We start from the raw sequence: 20,900 nt of genomic DNA on the forward strand, positions 1-20,900 counted from the left end.
ATTTTGTCTCTGGTTCATCAGTATTCCTGCTACAATTGACTCCAAGCAACTCACAGAAGTCAAGAGATGGCTGCAAAAAGATTTCCAGTTCACTGGACATCCCACAGAGTTCAGTTAAATCCATCTTTAAGAAATGGAAGAAGTATATCACTTAGTCTAAAGCTGCATAGATCTGGCCATCACTCACAAACTAAATAAGAGAGGCCACCAATACACCTGTGACACACTGAAAGAGCTTCAGTGGATCTGATGGGAAAGAGTGTACATATTAGAACTGTCTGCCAGGATGGGAGAGTGATAAAGAGAAAACTGAAAAAAGCTTGCATGAAATCTTGCCTGGAATTCATTCAAAGGGATGTCGGAGACTCTGAAGTTAATTGGAAGAGGGTTCTTTGGTCAGATCCTGGAGGATACTCTATATCCACAGGAGAACTACGACTGGAGAGAAGATATATTTTCTAGCCTGGTTCTCAATCCAATCAGGAAGTTGTGGCTGCACTTCAAAAGTGTGCCCGATCCCTGAGCAACCTAGCAACACAGACTCTTAGCAATCTTTCCTAGTTTTGTATTTATACTATCTTTCTATATACAACTTGATTCTCATTTGCATTTTATTCCTTTAAAGACCAGGCGCATTAGAGCCCAACTGTCCAGAGGTTGAATTAGTGCTTTAAAGTGCCATATTTATATTACAATTTTGTCATGTAAATATCACAAAACAGTGCATTAAGATCACACTTCTGCAAAGACTGCCAGACAAGAGAGGCTAAGGAGAAGAAAGAAATGTGAAGTATATCACATCAATGACATGTGACACATAAAGAGTTGAGAACAGATTTATTTTTAATAATTATTCTGAACACATTCTGAACTTATCTTGTATGTTTAATATTAGCAACATACAGAGGTTTATATAATTTGTATCATATTACAGTGGTCTGATAAAACCACACAAAAATTATCAAATTAATTTCAGAGGGAACATATTTTCCTAACATGATACTACTGCCTGTGAAGAACGTGAAGATTTGGAAAAACAGTTTATTTCCCAAGTGTGATGCTCCTGGTTTACTGAAATATAATGAAGCACAGAAAGCAACTTAAATCTTTTCTTTACAAACTGCAACAGATGAGAAGGAAGAGGAGCAAGAGAAGAACAAACGTAGGTGGTTTTCAGAGTTGTTCACGCTAACTCTCTGTCACAGTGGCTGGGCCACTAGAACAGAAACATTTATACACTACAGCATCAGCTTACATTGTGGACCACATACAGTTCACTTTGATCTCAAATAACAAGATCAGGGAAACTCCACCAGTCTTTTTACTTTTTTACTGTGAAATGTAAAAAAAAATTCTATTACTTAATTACTTTGGTGTAGAATGAATGGCAATGAGGGATATTTTTGTTAATAGGAACAGCTGTTTACCTGATGAAAGAGTTAATAGTTACAAATCTAAGCACTCCTTCACATTTTCCAAAGCTACACCGGAGTCTTTCCCAGGCCGATTCTGGCCTTGTGTTTATAACCCACTGTCCTACTATTTCAACTCACGAGGACTGGAGTGAGACATATGTTAACAGATTTGAACTCAGTTACATCAGTACAAGGTGGAATCGAAATGTGCTGGCTTTGACATCAGCCTCATCAGATCCTTATGAAGTGCCGGGTCTCTTCCTGGGGTCCTGTCACTTTGACATCAGTCCCTGGAAGTCCTGTTCAGACCACTTGAACTTGTGCATTTATGTATCGAGATAGTGTTAAAATGAGAAAAAGATGAAGGTGGTGAGTGACGACTGTATTATTCAGGTCGTTTAAGCTGAATATTTTCCCTCAGATGCCTCCAGATGATTTCTTTTTTTCCCATGTAGGAAGAATTTATGGTGCACAACTCCATGAATGTCCAAACCCCATGCCTGAGACTCTCCAAATACAAATGGTCACAATGGGCCTTTCAAGGAGCGATCCAAGCTCAGCCTCACAGTGATTTGTAAGGTTTTGCCCTTAAAAGGACAAGCAACCAAACTGAAATCAGGTATGGTTGTTTTTTATAGTTTGAGGATTAATTGCACCTTGTAATTCTCATTAGTTCACCATTCAAAAGGACACACATCAACACAACAGGAATACTACAGGGAAATACAAATAAGCTGTGATCTTCTTGTGCATAACCAACAATCATTTGATCTCGAAATTACATGACAAACTCCAAAATTTATAAAATATTAGGTGGTCAAAAAGTATGTAATCCATTGTATTAATTTAAAAAAACAACAACTCCCTGATACAAAGTAGCTCTGTACTGAAAGTGACTGTATATAGATCACAAAGACAGCTTCTATTATTTTAAATATCCATCATGTATGCATTTCAAGTGTTTCAGTGTTTTATTGGAATAAAATGTGCGTTTCCTTCATAAACATAAAGTCGCCCTTCAGTTCATTTCGCCCTCTTTACATCTAGATCAAACTATCTCCACCTACATCTGCACACTGTGACATCCGCTCTCCCTCCCTCTCCCAAACAGTGCCTTCATTTTCCTTCCTCCTCTCCGCGTTACCCCCCCACATCATTTCCCCTACATCCTGTCCGCCCCCTGCCACCACCACCCTTTCCCACAGATCACCCTCTCCGCAAATTTGCGCATCCACGTCCCCCTCCCTCCCCCAGTGCACGGCCTGCTGGGGAGCCACAGATGCTGTGGAGGCCAGGGTGGTGACGGAGCTCAGGGTGAGGAGTGTGCTCTGGGGTTCCACACAAGCCACGGATGTGACTGCACTAACTGGAAGAGTGGAGAGCTGGATGAGCTGAGGGTAGCTGGTGCTGGAGAAGTGCATCAAGGTTGGGCCCTGCTGCTGATGTGAAACTTGCACCATGCGGGGCAGTTGGAGAAACTGTCCTTGAGATACATCCTGTTCAGACTGTGGAGCAACTGGGAGCACCACCTGCTGCAGTGGAGTGAGCCCACTGCTTGCCACTTCCTGGCTCTCCTGACTCTTTTGGTCCTTGTGGCTCTGCTGGCTAACAGACGGCTGCACAGGCTTAGTGAGTAGTGGAGTTGTCTCGAGGACCGGGGTGGTAGTGCTTATTACTGAGCAACTCTCCTGGCTGACAGAAGGCTGCTCAGGCTGGATGACTGCTGGAAGAGTCTCGAGGACTGGGGTGGGTGTGCTTATTACTTCTCCTCCGTTGGCTGCTAAAGCTTCTGCTATGAGCACCTCAGGGTGGGTCTTGGCTTTATGGGCAACAACAGAGTCCTTTTTCTCAAACTTTTTTCCACAAATGGAGCAAGAGAACTGGTAGGAGGCTTCTGCGTCATGCTTCTTCATGTGCCAGTTCAAGGAGGCCTTCTGACGGCAGGTGAAGCCGCAGATTTCACACCTGCCACAAGATGGAGACAAAAAACAGCTTAAGGTCTGAACGCACACTGAGATCAAGCCTCACTTAAGACACTTTAGTTTTAGTTGATTTTTTTCCTGAATCAGTGAGAGAAGTTTTATGTATTTTAATTAAAATTAGAGTAGAATAAATTCCAGTACATTCCCTCACTGACCAAATGTTGCAGAGTGAATAGGAAAAATATTTCAGACCTTCCACTGGAAAGATGTCAAATTTAAGTATAAACAAGTATTGTTGGAACAGGGTTGGAGAACCTTTATGGAAATGTGTGCAAGACCTCGATTTCTCTTGCAGAGAATGAGCGAGAAGAAAAGTTTGTTGTACTTCTGAATTTCTGAAAAGATTTCTTTTTGGAGAATTAAGTTAAACAGGTCATTTATTTGCTGGGATGTGGACTATTGTGTGGAACAGGAAGAGCAGTTCATTTTTTTAAAGGCATGGATTTTATTACAATTTAAAAAAAATCAGCATTTAAGATCAACATTTTGTATCAGCAAAATATGTAAAAACAAGAAATGTCACAATCATAATGTTTGATTGTTACTGTCATTGACACTGCCTTATAAAGAGTGCTTCCTTTTGGGAATGACTCAGCAAAAAACCAAGACAGAGTTAAGCAACTTTAGTAACACAGGTCTACACATTTCTTTTGTTCATTTGGCCATATGATTAAACAAAATGTATTTTAAGTTTAAGCAATTGAACCATACTTGAAAAATTAAAAATTGTTCTAATATATTCCTATATTTGTATTTGATTTTTTGTTTGTTTGTTTTTGGGTGGGAGGCCAAAATCTCCTTGATGGATGCATAACATTTTTAATATGCGAGATAAACCCTAATTTATACAAACCTGACCTATGACCTTTAAGGTAAAAATCATGTGTGAAATTGACCAACATACCGATACTCATGTTTATAGCAACCGATAAAAGACAATTAAAGAAGTAGAGATTAGACAAGAAAAAACACCTTCAACCATGCTGTGAGTGATGTTGCATAGTTTCACCAAGCCGGGGCGATCGTGGCTCAAGAGTTGGGAGTTCGCCTTGTACTCGGAAGGTTGCCGGTTCGAGCCCCGGCTTGGACAGTCTCCGTCGTTGTGTCCTTGGGCGAGACACTTCACCCATTGCCTACTGGTGGTGGTCAGAGGGCCCGGTGGCGCCAGTGTCCGGCAGCCTCGCCTCTGTCAGTGCGCCCCAGGGCGGCTGTGGCTACAATGTAGCTTGCCATCACCAGTGTGTGAATGGGTGGATGACTGGATATGTAAAGCGCTTTGGGGTCCTTAGGGACTAGTAAAGCGCTATATAAATACAGGCCATTTACCATAGTTTCACCACCTGAGGCCACTCTACACCTTCCCTTATATCTTACTAAGGACTCTCAAATAACTGACAATAACAAATGTTACAAAAATCTGTTTATATCTTGTGTCTGAAAAAATATCAGCCAGTACAATGTGGTTTTAAATCACCAAACATTGATACCCTTCTTAAAACGTCTACATCAGTTGGGCTCTAATGTGTAACGTTACAAAATAAAAAACTAAATAAAGTATAATTTTCCTAGAATTTTATTTACCACACTGTACCAGTAAACTTTGCACTCTGTTCCCTGCTGAGAAAAGAAAAAGGGTTTCAGGGAGCCTTAGGGAGAAATTAAAATCCTTTTGAGTGACGTTTAAATAAATGAATACTGTATCACTAAGATGATCAGCTGAAAAAAAGCTATCGCACTAATGATTAAATCATTATCTAATAAGAAACAATAATAATCCAACCTCTCCCATCCGCTGATACATTGTTTGTAAAGAGGAGTTGAAACGTTTTCATTCAACTGAAACGAGTCAGCAGTATATTCTGCATGTGTAATACAAACACTTGTGTGACGTGTTTATACTAGCGAGTGCTATGACATAGATGACTTTGATGTCACTTGATGTCATTTGTCTGCCAAAAATTCTTGTAGCTAATTTTAAGACATGTGATCCCACAGTCGGGTTATACAAGATTTTTCTTGAAAAAGACGTGCTTCCTTCTTTTGTTACTGGAACTTATGTCAGACACTCAGACGTGACTGTTTGTTTTTCATTTCATTTCTTCCTTGTTTACTTGTGTTACATTATCAGATGTATAAACTCACTGTATTGGCTTCTCTCCTGTGTGGATCATCCTGTGCACAGCCAGATTATGGGAGCTCTTGAAGGCCCGAGCACAATACTCACAGATGTAGTCCCTCTGATCTGAGAGAAACATGTGAAGAAGACAAGAACACTAAGTATGGAAAAAAAAAGAATGTAATTGAGTTTTAAATGAAACATCTTTTTGCTTTGTGGGTACATCTTTTTCCTAGTCTAATGAAAATTGTTACCAGCATTGAGTATAAACATCTTTGTATCACCTGTGTGATGTTTAGCGTGGCGCAGCAGCTGCTTCTGCAGGCGAAACAAGCGCCCACATGAGGGGTGATCACACACGTACTTCTTTTTTAACAAGTGCTGGTACTTTATATGATGCTGAAATCGAGAGATGAGGAGAAATGAAACTGGTTAAAAGGCAAACATCACAGAGTAATCGATCCATTTCAGTTCCCCTGGTGACAGCAGACCTGTAGATAGCGTGGGTGGGCCAAAACAGTACCGCAGCCCTCTATTTCACAGCGGACATACTGCACCGGTGGCTTTTTCCTGTGAAGATGGGAAAAAAGAAATGTATAATCAACAAGGCTTTAAAGAAAATCCCGTCCTGTCTGGCGGCTTTTGCAATCAGAATTATGATCTAAATGCACTGTGGTGCCAAACATATTTTGCTTTTGCTCTACTTGTTCATGTGAAACTTTTGTCTGTTTACTTATTCATTTTATATTTGTGTTACTTCAGTTATTACTTTATATGTTGTATAGTATGATGATGTATGAGGCAGGACAGGAAGGAAAAATTATTTTTTTACAAAGAAGGGGGAGGGGGGTATGATGAAGAAAAAAACAAACACACAGCACCTGTAACACACAAATTAGAAAATACACAGATATATAAATCAACAATCCTCTTACAGTGTGTGTGTGAGAGACAGAGCGAGAGTGTGTAGGAATGCCTGTGTCTTTGTCATAAATGTACTTGATAATGGGGGAGGGAAGCCACAACAATGCACCCCAGGACCCACAAGCAGACATAGTGGCTCAACCGCACCATCTGCAGTGCCCCCAAGAGTTTGAATGGGGCCACTGCAGCAGGCCCACTCACCAGCCTATGGGTAATGCACCTGCCCCCCTAGGTATGTATGTGTGTGGTGGTATGTTATGAACTGTAATGACTAGAGTAATTAAAAAGGACGCTCTTTTAAAAAAAATAACAACATCAACAAAAAAAAAGCACTAGGGAGTTATAACGAACACTTTACCTTCGTTTTGGCTGCCGAGGGGATCTATCATCTCGTTTACCTCGTCTACAGTGAAAAAAGGAAGAAGAGAGATTTAGATTCAAAACAGATTTCAGATTTGGCTTTAAATGAATTCAGATTTCTATGATAAAAATCAGTAATGCGTTTTACTGTTAACAATCCCACTCTTGAGTTGTTTAACTTTCACGAACATGAGAACTAGAGAGACGAAACCAAAACCTACAACGTGACTCGCTGTGGAAAGAATGCTTTCCACTGGCATGGTCACTGAAACTACGTCAGTGAGCTTTCTTCAACCCCTTAACATCTACATCAGTTATGAGTTAGTTATATTAGTCAAGTCAGTTTATTTCGATAACACAATTAAAACAAACTCAGCTGACCAAAGTGTATAATAAATTCAAAATATACAATACACACAGTCACTAAATCAACAATAAAATACACAATCTATATGCTATATTGTCAATTAATCTCAACGAATCCCTCTTTTAGTCAGCCTCAATAACAATGCACATTTCTAAACAAAAAACAACAACAACAACAAAATAAAACAACCTGTGTGTGTGATATGATTTGAATGTTTAGATTGAAATCCATCCGACCCTTGAAACTCAGATTGGTTTAAAATCCAATCCAGAATATTAAGCCAAATGTGAAACACACTTCAAACGGGTTACTGCCCCAAACAACTGAAGCAAAATTGGCTACAGCTCATTACCCTATAAGCTATTAAATAAGCAAAACTGAGAATAATTCTATAAAAGCTGTACAATCTAAAAATCTAAACCAAACTGTCCGACACTCAAATTCGTAATGTCGGATGACCCCCAGACCCCTACTCAGTGTGTAGTTCTACTGCTGGGACTTTCTTTAACTCAAACTTTCTTAAAAGCTAAAGAGTCTTCATTTCAGATCACACAGTCTCACACAAAAAGGCATGTGCTTGGGTGTTTGATTTAAAAAACAAACAAAAGCAAAAATAAAGCAAACGAACTAAAAAGCGTGTTCACACTCATATCTCGGCTAACTGATGTGACAGAAATCAGGGTGCTTTATTTGTCTTTATTGGCCTTTTGATAAGTAAAAAATGCTATATCTTAGTAAGTGAACCACAGCTGATAAATTCTTGTAATTTTTCCTTTACCTTCTTTTTTTTTTTGGGACCAAAACAAGGTGCCAAAAATTCTCACATGGGCAAAACCCCCCCTCTATTATCTTTTGGTTTACTATCATCTCCTACTTACTTCCTGACTGGCTCAGGATCAGTGCCAGTGACTCCATCTTGACCCTGAGCTACATTCCTGGTGGTTTCTTCCTTTTTAATGCCACAATCTTCTTCCTCCTTCTCTGACTCTTCTTTCTTGAATTCATTGTGTTGTGATGTTGTGTGGCGCTTTGATTTATTCCTAAACAGAGGGGAAAAATAAAGAAAAAAGAGCAAATTTTACCACTAATGTGCTTAATCTGATGTGAAGTAAATTGCACGATCGGTGATCAGGTAGCATAATCGACGTACGTCTTTGTCTCAGTTTTGACAAGGTCATTTGGATCATCTCTTAATGCAAGGTCCTCCTTGAGAGCCACATCTGGATCTGCAACGCTAATAGGGACATTAACACGACACTGGACATGTTGAATTTCACAGTACCGCTGGTAACATCCTCCCTCGTTCCCTCTGATGTGCTTTTGATAAGTTATCACTCACCTGCCATTGCTTTCTTTCACAGAACCAGTGTCCCTCACTGAAAAAAACCACACACGTCTGTCAGTTTATTTTGAGTTGCTTGCACTTTCATTTCAAGATATTCACACAGTTCAACAAGTGCACAACAAAAAGGATGCAAGGGGTCTTCTCTTACCACATGAAAACGCCCCTGACTCAGCTTCGAGCTTGCATGTTGCTGCTGATGTGTGTGAGGCTCTGGTTGAAGGTTTCCCCCCACCTTTTCTAGTTTTGGGAAGCTTTGGTCCAATTGTTTTTGTGGATGCTGGGGAAATAAATGTGAACATGGGTTAATAACACACTTGTTAAGTGGTAAAAGGTAAAATGACTGCTTGCAGATGAACGGGATTCACATATGTGCATTACCCCGACTGGCTGTTGGTTTCTTTATTGCACTTCTGCAAGAAAGAAAGTTAAGAATCAACACATTTAAAGGTTTAGTTTTATTTTATTTATTTTTTGTATGCAGTAAATACACAGTTTTAAGAAGTCCCACCGAAATAACACTTCTGAGGTGTAAACAAACTTGTTGTCAAGGATGTGTCTAGCTTCTTCAAATAGTTTCGTCCATCAAAGTAGCAGCGCACGCACTTACTGTATGACAGGTGTGTTTCTGGTGCGTGATCCTGCAGGTCGACTGCGTGCGTCCCCTGAACTGGTCGCTTTTTTCTTGCATGTGATATTTCTGGACTCGCAGGTCGTACCAGCTCCAGCTTCCCTTGATCGTAACACACGCACAGAGCCTGAGGTGACGGAACGAGTCTCACCGGAGTCCGGGAAGAACAAGGATGTTTTTGTCCGCCTTTTGCTTCTGGCTCTACCGCAGGAGGGCTCACTCGAGTCCGCGGATGGTTTTGAGGCCGCTGTCGACTCTGCGGTCCGAGTTCCAGGACCAGTGCCTGAAACCTCGCCTTTCCCAGACTCCATTTCGCTCTTACAGTTATAGCCTTTACCGACTTTAGTGATTACTTAAGTCTAGTTACTTATGAGCGTTCACAATGAAGGCCCACCATACAAGGCCAGAGCCAGCCCAAGTTTCGTTAGCCTGGCCAACGATCAATTTTTGTGCCACTGCATAAATAGCAAAATAGATTATTTAAAATATATAAGTTTAATGACGCATATTATTTTAGAAATATCCAGTATTATTTAGTTCTTAAAGCTATAGCATACCTCATATTTGTTTGACCGGGAGTACCCTCGAATGAGGTACGTCTCCTTTAAGAGTAACAGCGGCAGACGAGCCAGTATGACAACGTCAGTTTTGGACTGACCGGCTTCCATACTGATGAGGGCGGACGTGTATGGGAAAGGTAGTTTTGGAATGTAACATACAGTTTGGGTTGTGTAACAACAACAACAACACAAAATACATCAGTTAACCATATATTGTATTTTATGAATATTTTATAACTCATTATCTTTTATTATTTGGGTTACATTGTGTATTCCCTAATAACTAAATAATAGACAGTTATATTTAAAAAATGAATTAAAAAGATATATTTTTTTAAATTCTTTTTTTTTTTATAGCAGGCTAAAGCGGCTTTAGCTGAACCCTAAACAATGAACAAGTAGCTTTCACATATCACGCAGTTTGTATGAAAAACTTGATAAAGGTAGGTGTGACTGTGTCACTGATCATAATTCATGATATTTTCTGCATGGTGGATGAAATGATAAAGAAAGGATCCGCTCCACAAACAAATACGTGAGAAATGTGTTATTATTAGCTGTGGCACAGCCATGTGAGAGGAGTGGCTGGGAAAATGCAGAAAGTTCCTTGTTTTATTACAACTGTCCTTTGTTTTAGTCAGTTACCATAATTGGCTTGGTTATGTTGCAACCAACTACAAGAAATGTGAAGTTGCTTGTTTAACAGGTTTGAACACAGAGGAACATCTGACTGCAGTCAGTTGATGAAACTTGGCACAGAAGTGATTTTTTAAAATTTCATAACTTTCCAACAAACCATGTTTCATATGAACTTTGTAGAAACCCCAAACTCACTTAGATATCTAATAATATGCATAAATTGGTTTATTATACACTGATTATCCATATTATCACCTATCTAGAACCGTGTTCAGTAAAAACAGCTTTGAGTCTTTAAAGCATGGACATAACATGCTTAGGGGATGCTGGCAGTAGATGACTTGGGTTGTTCAAAATGCAGTAATGGAGAAAATGCATGTTATAGTTGAAAGAACAGAAGTGTAAATACATTTGACGACATGTGACGTTACACAACAATAAAACTGCACATCAGTGACATATTTCAATCCTGTCTGTGTGGACAAATGGGAGCAGTGGTGCTCATGGAGCCGGACCTAAGCTGTGCGTTTTTGTGAAGCAGCCCGTTATTGAAGGAGCTGCTCAGTTTTTACTCAGTGTCCTATACAGGCATCCTCCTCTAACAAGGAGGACACCGTATTTAATACTGCCCTGGTTCTAGGGTGCACAGTGTTGATTATTTATTTTCTGTCATCCTTTTAGAAGCAGCTGCCCTAGCAGACTATTCCAAAGAAAGTGCAAAGTGCACCACAGAGTCAGAAAGGCCTGCAGCAGGTGTGCCTCTCAGCAGATAATCTGCTTGCCATTTCATTTGTTAAGAGTGTTATTCACTTGACTCGTTTTAATATTGTGTACTCAATTTGACAGTGACAACATACGTGCAATTTCTAGTGAAATCAGTAAAAATTGAGATGTTAAGTATTAAACCCGGCCTACATTACTTCTAAAACAACTACAGCTTATAAAACAATTATATCTAATCATTATCTAAGACAAAGACACACGTCTACAGTGTGTCTTTGTCTTGTCTCCTTACCCTCACCCCAACCAATTGGGGCAGATAGCTGCCCCTCCCTGAGCCTCGTTCTGACAAAAGTTTCTTTCAGCTAAAAGAGAGTTTTTCCTTCTCACCCTCCCCAAGTGCTTGCTCACAGGGGACTGCTCGTTTGTTGATGGTTTTCAATATACAATATAAAGAACATTGAGGTGACTGCTGTTGTGATTTAGTGCTAAAAAATGAATAAAAACTGTATTACATATTTGCCTATGTCATTGTAAAGTGCAGTTAAAAAATGTATGTCTGTGAGCACATAAGTGAGTACAGTACGACCACATAAACCTGAAACACAGTAAAATTAAAAAATAAAGTAAAATTGAAATATAAAAGTTAGGTTTGTAGTGTAGATTTTTTTCAGTGTACCGTGTCTCATTTGTAATCTTTTTCTCTTGTTCTCGTGTATTTTTTTGTTGTATTTCATGTAGTGTATATTTTATTGTGCTGCATAGTTTTCATTTTATGTGTTTTGCTATTTTCAAAGAACATTTATACTAAATCTTAACAAGAAACAAATTGACACATTTGTTACCTTCGATCTTCTCAGAGAGCCCTGTTTAAAATGTGGCTGCACACACAAGAACACAGGTAAATAACTGGCTGCTACTTTTGGAAATTAGATACTCTCAGTAATCAAATTATAACAATTATAAGAGATTTTGCTCAGGTGCAAAACATAGTTCTTTAGTTACTAACGCACAATCAAGCTCTGGTATAAAAAATGATCAGTTATCAGCCATGATCTTTACTCCGTTTGTCTGTGTTGGGTGTGTCTAAACAGTGTTAAAGAAATTCATGGAGATTTTTTTGTGCAGGGGCCAGACTTCTGCGTCATAGTGAGACAGAAAAACTTGTTGAACAGGATCCCAGGTATCACTGATGATCAGAAAAGATGAGGAAACATTTTTAGTTACAATCGAGAAAGAAGTCCATCATGTTTTGTCATTTTTTCCAATGGAAAGCAACTGCTCAGGTGACAAACTCATAGAAGTTTAATTATTTGAAATAAAACATTTGCACTAGTCATATATTCCTTCTTTGTAAACCACTTCCTTAAATTTACAGCAGTCACAGTAGTCACTGATTTGCATCTGACCTGTTTACATTGTAACGGCTGTGAGATGCCACACTCACAGGTGTATGAAGCAGGAACAACTGGTTTCAGAAAGTGACTCTACACAGTTCATCTTTTATTTCTTTTTTAATCTTATTTACGCTTGATGGTGAACTGAAGATTTGCACTAGATTAAGTATCAGTGGTGTTGAAAGGTGAGTATGATTTTTAGATTTTATGACTCCCAACCTTGGGTCTTCCCAACTTGCCATATTTGAACTTCTTCCTCTGTCTGTTTCACGTTGGTTCAGGAATGTGTCCAAGTTAGATCTGGCCACCGTTAAACTCTTAATTATTACATCTTTTTAAGACTGTGATTCTCTAGAATCAGAAGGAAAGGGGGGGAATAGCGGGAAGAAAAGTGCACATGTTTAAGACACTAATCAGAGGTTCAGACAATATTCTATGATTTGACCAGTTTTTTTGTTAAGGTAATATGTTGATTGGTTGTAAAAACACCTTTGCTCCAAATACTTACAGAGTTTCCTGAAAACCTACATTTTTACTATAGCTGTTTACCTGTATATAAAAGTATTCCCCATGTGTATGCACACACACACATATATATATGTATATGCATTATCCATAATATACATGCCTTTTAGGTGCGGAGAGTCTGGTGGTAAAGCAGTATTATTTCCCACATTCATAGTATTAAATTTTGTTGACAATCATTTGTACTAAAGGGCAACATTTAATGCAAAAGTCCTCATGTTTGTCCAGTAAAACAAGTACAACCTAATGTACAACCTTAAATTTACAATAACACAAACAACATAAAAAGATGTTTTTGGTTTGTCTACTGGAGGAAAATACTACACCTTGTAATGTATATTTTATGCACATACAGTGGGGCAAAAAAGTATTTAGTCAGCCACCGATTGTGCAAGTTCCCCCACCTAAAATGATGACAGAGGTCAGTAATTTGCACCAGAGGTACACTTCAACTGTGAGAGACAGAATGTGAAAAAAAAAATCCATGAATTCACATGGTAGGATTTGTAAAGAATTTATTCGTAAATCAGGGTGGAAAATAAGTATTTGGTCAATAACAAAAATACAACTCAATACTTTGTAACATAACCTTTGTTGGCAATAACAGAGGTCAAACGTTTACTATAGGTCTTTACCAGGTTTGCACACACAGTAGCTGGTATTTTGGCCCATTCCTCCATGCAGATCTTCTCGAGAGCAGTGATGTTTTGGGGCTGTCGCCGAGCAACACGGACTTTCAACTCCCGCCACAGATTTTCTATGGGGTTGAGGTCTGGAGACTGGCTAGGCCACTCCAGGACTTTCAAATGCTTCTTACGGAGCCACTCCTTTGTTGCCCGGGCGGTGTGTTTTGGATCATTGTCATGTTGGAAGACCCAGCCTCGTTTCATCTTCAAAGTTCTCACTGATGGAAGGAGGTTTTGGCTCAAAATCTCACGATACATGGCCCCATTCATTCTGTCCTTAACACGGATCAGTCGTCCTGTCCCCTTGGCAGAAAAACAGCCCCATAGCATGATGTTTCCACCCCCATGCTTCACAGTAGGTATGGTGTTCTTGGGATGCAACTCAGTATTCTTCTTCCTCCAAACACGACGAGTTGAGTTTATACCAAAAAGTTCTACTTTGGTTTCATCTGACCACATGACATTCTCCCAATCCTCTGCTGTATCATCCATGTGCTCTCTGGCAAACTTCAGACGGGCCTGGACATGCACTGGCTTCAGCAGCGGAACACGTCTGGCACTGCGGGATTTGATTCCCTGCCGTTGTAGTGTGTTACTGATGGTGACCTTTGTTACTTTGGTCCCAGCTCTCTGCAGGTCATTCACCAGGTCCCCCTGCGTGGTTCTGGGATCTTTGCTCACCGTTCTCATGATCATTTTGACCCCACGGGATGAGATCTTGCGTGGAGCCCCAGATCGAGGGAGATTATCAGTGGTCTTGTATGTCTTCCATTTTCTGATGATTGCTCCCACAGTTGATTTTTTCACACCAAGCTGCTTGCCTATTGTAGATTCACTCTTCCCAGTCTGGTGCAGGTCTACAATACTTTTCCTGGTGTCCTTCGAAAGCTCTTTGGTCTTGGCCATGGCGGAGTTTGGAGTCTGACTGTTTGAGGCTGTGGACAGGTGTCTTTTATACAGATGATGAGTTCAAACAGGTGCCATTCATACAGGTAACGAGTGGGGGACAGAAAAGCTTCTCACAGAAGACGTTACAGGTCTGTGAGAGCCAGAGATTTTCCTTGTTTGAGGTGCCCAAATACTTATTTTCCACCCTGATTTACGAATAAATTCTTTACAAATCCTACCATGTGGATTCATGGATTTTTTTTTCACATTCTGTCTCTCACAGTTGGAGTGTACCTCTGGAGCAAATTACTGACCTCTGTCATCATTTTAAGTGGGGGAACTTGCACAATCGGTGGCTGACTAAATACTTTTTTGCCCCACTGTATATGTACATATAGATTCACTTTGACTTTATTACCCGATTCATTTATCAGATCTTTTCCTTTAAAGTCTTGCTTTTTATATTTATCAGTGGACATAAGAATGTGCATTATGCACAGCACATAGTAAAATAACTTGAACTTGAACATGATGTCAAAGATTCTTCTGATGGAATGAAGCTTTTCACTACAAATTCTAGAGGAAAAATGAACTGAATTTGTTTTCTCTTTGTGTTTGCAGTAGTATCAGTTGTACATCCTCATGCTTGGATAAGCATCAGCTGCTACCATGAACTATGCACTGTTTCTAAACTTGCTGGCAGGTGGGTCTAAACACAGCTTTCAGTTTTTCCATTAACCATACAAGAATAGCACACCAGACATCAGATCTATTTTATCAGCATCTAGAAAACATGCAGGTACCTACCAGGCAACTAAACCAGAACCCTCTAACTTTCTTTTTTCTATGCTAGAATGTTATGGGCTTCAATGCTGCACAAATCTATAATTATGTTAGCAAATTAACATAACAACTTGAAAAAATAAAATGTTGTATGAGGATTTGAAATGGGCATTAAAGGTGAGAAAACCCCGACGCTGATGGAACTTTGCAGAGAACACTGGTCATTACAGCAAATCAATACTGAAAACTGGTGAACAATTATGTAAAATCCCCATAGAAGGTTTAGTTCAAAGATGGCAATACAAGCGTCTGAGGTTTACTATTTATTTTACCCATTAACGAATATAAATGAATTCATCCTTTAGTTCAGGGGTCGGCAACCTTTCTGATGAGTAGTGCCCTCTAAAATTTCCTCAGAAGTCAATGTGCCATATGATTGCATTAGCAATACATTTAATAACGCTCTTTATGAACAGTTACACACTATATAGAACCACTTTATAGAATTATATTTTGTTCGCAGATGTTGGCAGCTATCAGCAAATAGTTATCAGCTATTTTGAAACAAAAAAAGACACTTTTTATCCATAAGAAGAACTCCATAACAGCAAATGAACTGTACAACAGAAAATGCAAATGCTATTTATGGTCTCCTCACAACAATAAAGAAAAATAAGAAAAATAAACTGGGCAAATATGGCATGTTTGTTAATACAGAGATACACATGTTAATGTGATATCTGGTCTCCCACTCAGATAAAAAGGTCTCCGAGTGTCCAGTGTTCAGACGGCTACCTAAGGACACTCTTCGTGTGAGAGAAAATCTGCTCACACAGATATGTAGAACCAAATACTGTCAATAAGGCCTCTGCAATGTTCTGAAGACAGTTAAACTTGTGAGATAGTGATGTCCAGCAGGTGAAAATACAAGCTCCATGAACACGCACAGCTGTGGATTCCAGCTGCGTTCATAGTTCCGCAAACTTTGACCCCCACAGAGTCAAGGTTTTCAGTTCAATCAGCTGCAATTCAATGTCGCATTAACTGGCATTTTCTCAGCCTGTTAATGTGAGACAAATCCAGCTGCTCATTAAAGCTTTCTGGTTTGATTAGAAAAGCAAACATTGGTCCATGCACCTGAAAGTCCCGAAAACACATTGTGAATTCTGCCTCGAGTCTACGGATGCATCCGTTTATTTCTGCGGTGCTGACACTGTGCTGAGCGTACAGCTCCTGACGCATTTTTAGTGTTGGAATGTGGAAATTTCAACATCACTTGAAAAAACTGCCAGCTAGCACGTCCCTCTCACAGGTAGGCTAAGTTATTTTTAGCCAATTACAAGATGAATCTGGTAGTTGGGGTTGTTAGCTCACGTACGACAGAGGTCGATTATGTCAGAGGTCGATTATCTTGTTAATAATTTTACCTCCTCACTACGTACGACTCTGGACACTGTAGCTCCTGTGAGAATTAAGGTCTCTAATCAGAAGTACCTGACTCCGTGGTATAATTCTCAAACACGTAGCCTAAAGCAGATGACTCGTAAGCTGGAGAGGAAATGGCGTGTCACAAATTCAGAGGATCATCATTTAGCCTGGAGAAATAGTTTGCTGCTTTATAAGAAAGCCCTCCGCAAAGCCAGAACATCTTACTATTCATCACTGATTGAAGAAAATAAGAACAACCCCAGGTTTCTCTTCAGCACTGTAGCCAGGCTGACAAAAAGTCAGAGCTCTTTTGAGCCAACCATCCCTTTAACGTTAACTAGTAATGACTTCATGAACTTCTTCACAAATAAAATTTTTATCATTAGAGAAAAAATTACCAGTAATCATCCCACAGATGTAATATTATCTACAGCTACTCTTAGTACCATTGATGTTAAGTTAGACTCTTTTTCTCTAATTGATCTTTCTGAGTTAACTTCAATAATTACTTCCTCCAAACCATCAACGTGTCTTTTAGACCCCATTCCTGCATAACTGCTCAAAGAAGTCCTGCCATTAATTAATTCTTTGATACGATCAACCTATCTCTAATAATCAGCTATGTACCACAGGCCTTCAAGCTGGCTGTAGTTAAACCTTTACTCAAAAAGCCATCTCTAGACCCAGCAGTCTTAGCTAATTATAGGTCAATCTCCAACCTTCCTTTCATATCAAAAATCCTTGAAAGAGTAGTTGTCAAACAGCTAACTGATCATCTGCAGAGGAATGGTTTATTTGAAGAGTTTCAGTCAGGTTTCAGAGCTCATCACAGCACAGAAACAGCTTTAGTGAAGGTTACAAATGATCTTCTTATGGCCTCTGACAGTGGACTCATCTCTGTGCTTGTCCTGCTAGACCTCAGTGCAGCATTCGATACTGTCGACCATAATATCCTATTAGAGCGATTAGAACATGCTGTAGGTATTACAGGTACTGCACTGCAGTGGTTTGTATCATATCTATCTAATAGACTCCAATTTGTGCATGTAAATGGAGAGTCCTCTTCACACACTGAGGTTAATTATGGAGTTCCACAGGGTTCAGTGCTAGGACCAATTCTGTTTACATTATACATGCTTCCCTTAGGCAGCATCATTAGAAGACATAGCATACATTTTCACTGCTATGCAGATGACACCCAGCTCTATCTATTCATGATGTTACGGCCGAGAGGGCCAGGCTGTGGGTGTGGACTCAAATGCAGACACAGAGGGAGGCAAAACAGGCGTGAACACAGTGCTTTATTTACAGTGCCTAGTAAAATTACAAAGCAGGAAACTTTGAATGCTATGAGCTGTGGAAGCTATGAACTGAGAACTATGAGGCCAAACTATGAACATGAAACTCTGACTGAGTGCTATGACTAGGTGCAAGATTTCATAGATGGATCCTGGGAATGGACAAAGGGGCAGCGGCTTGGGTGGAGGTACACAGTCACTATAATGACAAAAGACAGGCAGTCAGTGGCAGTCTAGTGAATCATAGCCGAAGGATTAGACTGTGGTGGTTAAGGCTTACGCGTTGCAGGTGAAAGTGTCATGCAAGGAGTCTCCAGAGAGGGTCCAGAATATACTTGGAGCAAGGGACCTGGCAGGGAGGCAGGCAGGTGGAGTCTTATGATGATAAGGAAGCAACCAGCATCCAGGCGGAGATGTGTGTAGTTCAGCGTGACGGCCAGGTGGGTCCTATGACAAAGAAAACACGGTGAGGAGAAATGCAATTTTTAGGAGGCTCTCACAAGGGCTTGGGAGCCTAGCACTAACATGAGTTAGCAGTAGATCTGGCAGAGGTCTGTTGTGAGTGCTGGCCTTATATACTGGTGACTTGATTGGTGTGAAAGCTGATTGGAGTCTCTGCCTGAAGGTGGAGCCCAGCAGAGTGGAAAAACCCCGCACTCACCCGGACCATGACACATGAAGCCAGATAACACACACCAATTAGTTAAACTGCAGGAATGTCTTAAAGACATAAAAACCTGGATGGCCGCTAACTTTCTGCTTCTTAATTCAGATAAAACTGAGGTTATTGTACTCGGCCCTGAAAATCTTAGAAATATGGTATCTAAGCAGATTCTTACTCTGGATGGCATTACCTTGGCCTCCAGTAACACTGTGAGGATCCTTGGAGTCATTTTTGTCCAGGACATGTCCTTCAACGCACATATTAAACAAATATGTAAGACTGCTTTCTTCCATTTGCGCAACATCTCTAAAATTAGAAATATCCTGTCTCAGAATGATGCTGAAAAACTAGTTCATGCATTTATTACTTCCAGGCTGGACTACTGTAATTCATTATTATCAGGATGTCCAAAAAACTTGCTGAAAAGCCTTCAGCTAATCCAAAATGCTGCAGCAAGAGTACTGACAGGGACTAGAAGGAGAGAGCATATTTCTCCTCTTTTGGCTTCCCTTCATTGGCTTCCTGTTAAATCCAGAATTGAATTCAAAATCCTGCTCCTCACATACAAGGTCTTAAATAATCAGGCTCCATCTTATCTTAATGACCTTGTAGTACCATATCACCCTATCAGAGCACTTCGCTCTCGCTCTGCAGGCCTACTTGTTGTTCCTAGAGTATTTAAAAGTAGAATGGGAGGGAGAGCCTTCAGTTTTCAGGCCCCTCTTCTGTGGAACCAGCTTCCAGTTTGGATTCGGGAGACAGACACTATCTCTACTTTTAAGATTAGGCTTAAAACTTTCCTTTTTGCTAAAGCATATAGTTAGGGCTGGACCAGGTGACCCTGGATCCTCCCTTAGTTATGCTGCAATAGATGTAGGCTGCCGGGGATTCCCATGATGCATTGAGTTTTTCCTTTCCAGTCACCTTTCTCACTCACTATGTGTTAATAGACCTCTCTGCATTGAATCATATCTGATATAAACCTCTGTCTCTCTTCCACAGCATGTCTTTTATCCTGTCTTCCTTCTCTCACCCCAACCGGTCGCAGCAGATGGCCACGCCCCTCCCTGAGCCTGGTTCTGCCGGAGGTTTCTTCCTGTTAAAAGGGAGTTAGGGGGTCATATAATTGTTGGGTTTTTCTCTTTATCTATGAAGCGCCTTGAGGCGACTTTTGTTGTGATTTGGCGCTATATAAATAAAATTGAATTGAGTTGAACATACCGTCATTAAGAAGCGGCACAACTAATGTGTCTATGTGAGCTAATTTGCGATGTGCACCGCTGGCTAGTATGCAGTACGAGTTATTCTAACTGAGTGTAAAAAGTCAGCACAACGAAAATAAACCACACCTAAACTTGTTTATATCTGATCCCAGATAGACTGCAGGTCATAACTTCTTACCTGATGTTCAGTTCACCTGACACTCGGACCGGTGGCTGCCTCGGGTCTCTCCTCCTCTTGCCTCCCCTTTCCCTCATCCACCAGCTGGAACCCAAACTTGAGTGACAATGTGACCTAAATTACATCCTGGGGAAAATTGTGTCACCACCTCAGAGTTCATGTCAGGAGTATGATCACAAACGTCCTAGTGTCTTCACCAGGGCTTTTAGAATAATAATGGGGCGACAAAAGCCTTAATCCTTAAAAATGTATCACATACATTTGCAAAGTTATGGTTACAGACTTGTCTCACCTGTTCACTTTTATTTTGAGTTTAATTAATTTGCTAAAAGGACAATGCACTCAAAAGTCATTAGAGTACATGTAAAAATTTTCATCTATTTTTTCTTTTTTTTTCTTCTTTTTTACATATTGTGTAAAAATGTAAGTTAGTGGGGTTGGGTTAATTGGTGAACCACTTGATGTGAGTGCGAATGATTGTCTGTCTCTCTGAGTTAGACCTCAGTTAGGCTGGCGACCTCTCCAGGTTGTACTCTACGTTTTGCCCCAAGTATTAAGGGAAGAAAATAGATGTAAAATGTTAACAATTTAAACCTATCTGGTTAAGTGAAGTTTACTTGACTGGTATATATTCAGATTATACCAAGCAAATGTTCCTTAACGACTAATTATTTAAGTCAGTAAACATTTGATTTGATATTTTTCGGCTGCACTTTACTCAAAATTATTTTTTTGGGTTTATGAGGGCAAATCATTTTTTTTGAGTGCACTGTG

The 20,900-nt window shown here is 40.0% G+C and overlaps 2 protein-coding genes across 4 annotated transcripts; both read right to left on the reverse strand.

Moving 5' to 3' along the window:
- Window positions 1-825: 825 nt before the first annotated feature.
- On the reverse strand, window positions 826-9,905 carry LOC309701740 (uncharacterized protein). Of its 2 annotated transcripts, XM_082525956.1 has the most exons (12): window positions 9,695-9,905; window positions 9,117-9,592; window positions 8,888-8,919; window positions 8,658-8,786; window positions 8,504-8,540; window positions 8,315-8,398; window positions 8,043-8,204; window positions 6,796-6,840; window positions 6,005-6,083; window positions 5,798-5,912; window positions 5,540-5,639; window positions 826-3,380 (listed from the first exon to the last, which is right to left on the reverse strand). In XM_082525956.1, exons 2-12 carry the CDS (start codon window positions 9,446-9,448, stop codon window positions 2,459-2,461), a joined length of 2,037 nt encoding a protein of 678 aa, XP_082382082.1. In that variant the 5' UTR covers window positions 9,449-9,592; window positions 9,695-9,905; the 3' UTR covers window positions 826-2,458. The 2 variants fall into 2 exon arrangements, with proteins under 2 accessions (XP_082382082.1, XP_082382081.1); XM_082525955.1 differs by having other exon boundaries at window positions 9,117-9,905.
- An 8,234-nt stretch (window positions 9,906-18,139) lies between these two features.
- On the reverse strand, window positions 18,140-20,330 carry LOC309701989 (uncharacterized protein). 2 transcript variants are annotated; one of them, XR_014275336.1, is made up of 3 exons: window positions 18,587-19,730; window positions 18,342-18,508; window positions 18,140-18,260 (listed from the first exon to the last, which is right to left on the reverse strand). XR_014275336.1 is itself a non-coding variant. In XM_082526348.1 (3 exons), the coding sequence occupies exons 1-3, from the start codon at window positions 20,201-20,203 to the stop codon at window positions 18,187-18,189; spliced, it is 318 nt and encodes a 105-aa protein (XP_082382474.1). In that variant the 5' UTR covers window positions 20,204-20,330; the 3' UTR covers window positions 18,140-18,186. The 2 variants fall into 2 exon arrangements, 1 of the variants encoding a protein (XP_082382474.1); XM_082526348.1 differs by lacking the exon at window positions 18,587-19,730 and adding an exon at window positions 20,127-20,330.
- Window positions 20,331-20,900: the final 570 nt, after the last annotated feature.

Source organism: Aulonocara stuartgranti (assembly GCF_965226115.1).
Source record: "Aulonocara stuartgranti genome assembly, chromosome: 3".
Taxonomy (NCBI): domain Eukaryota; kingdom Metazoa; phylum Chordata; class Actinopteri; order Cichliformes; family Cichlidae; genus Aulonocara; species Aulonocara stuartgranti.

Bases quoted from the DNA above. Each gene is read 5' to 3' on its own strand.
- LOC309701989 (XM_082526348.1), bottom strand. From the start codon at position 20,203: ATGAGGGAAAGGGGAGGCAAGAGGAGGAGAGACCCGAGGCAGCCACCG. The intron at 18,509-20,126 runs GTAAGAAGTTAT...TCTTTGTCATAG, and splicing joins TCAGGTGAACTGAACATCAG to GACCCACCTGGCCGTCACGC. The intron at 18,261-18,341 runs GTAAGCCTTAAC...TTGTCATTATAG, and splicing joins GACACTTTCACCTGCAACGC to TGACTGTGTACCTCCACCCA.
- LOC309701740 (XM_082525956.1), bottom strand. From the start codon at position 9,448: ATGGAGTCTGGGAAAGGCGAGGTTTCAGGCACTGGTCCTGGAACTCGG. The intron at 8,920-9,116 runs GTAAGTGCGTGC...TCTTTCTTGCAG, and splicing joins AGAAACACACCTGTCATACA to AAGTGCAATAAAGAAACCAA. The intron at 8,541-8,657 runs GTAAGAGAAGAC...GGTTTTTTTCAG, and splicing joins GTCAGGGGCGTTTTCATGTG to TGAGGGACACTGGTTCTGTG.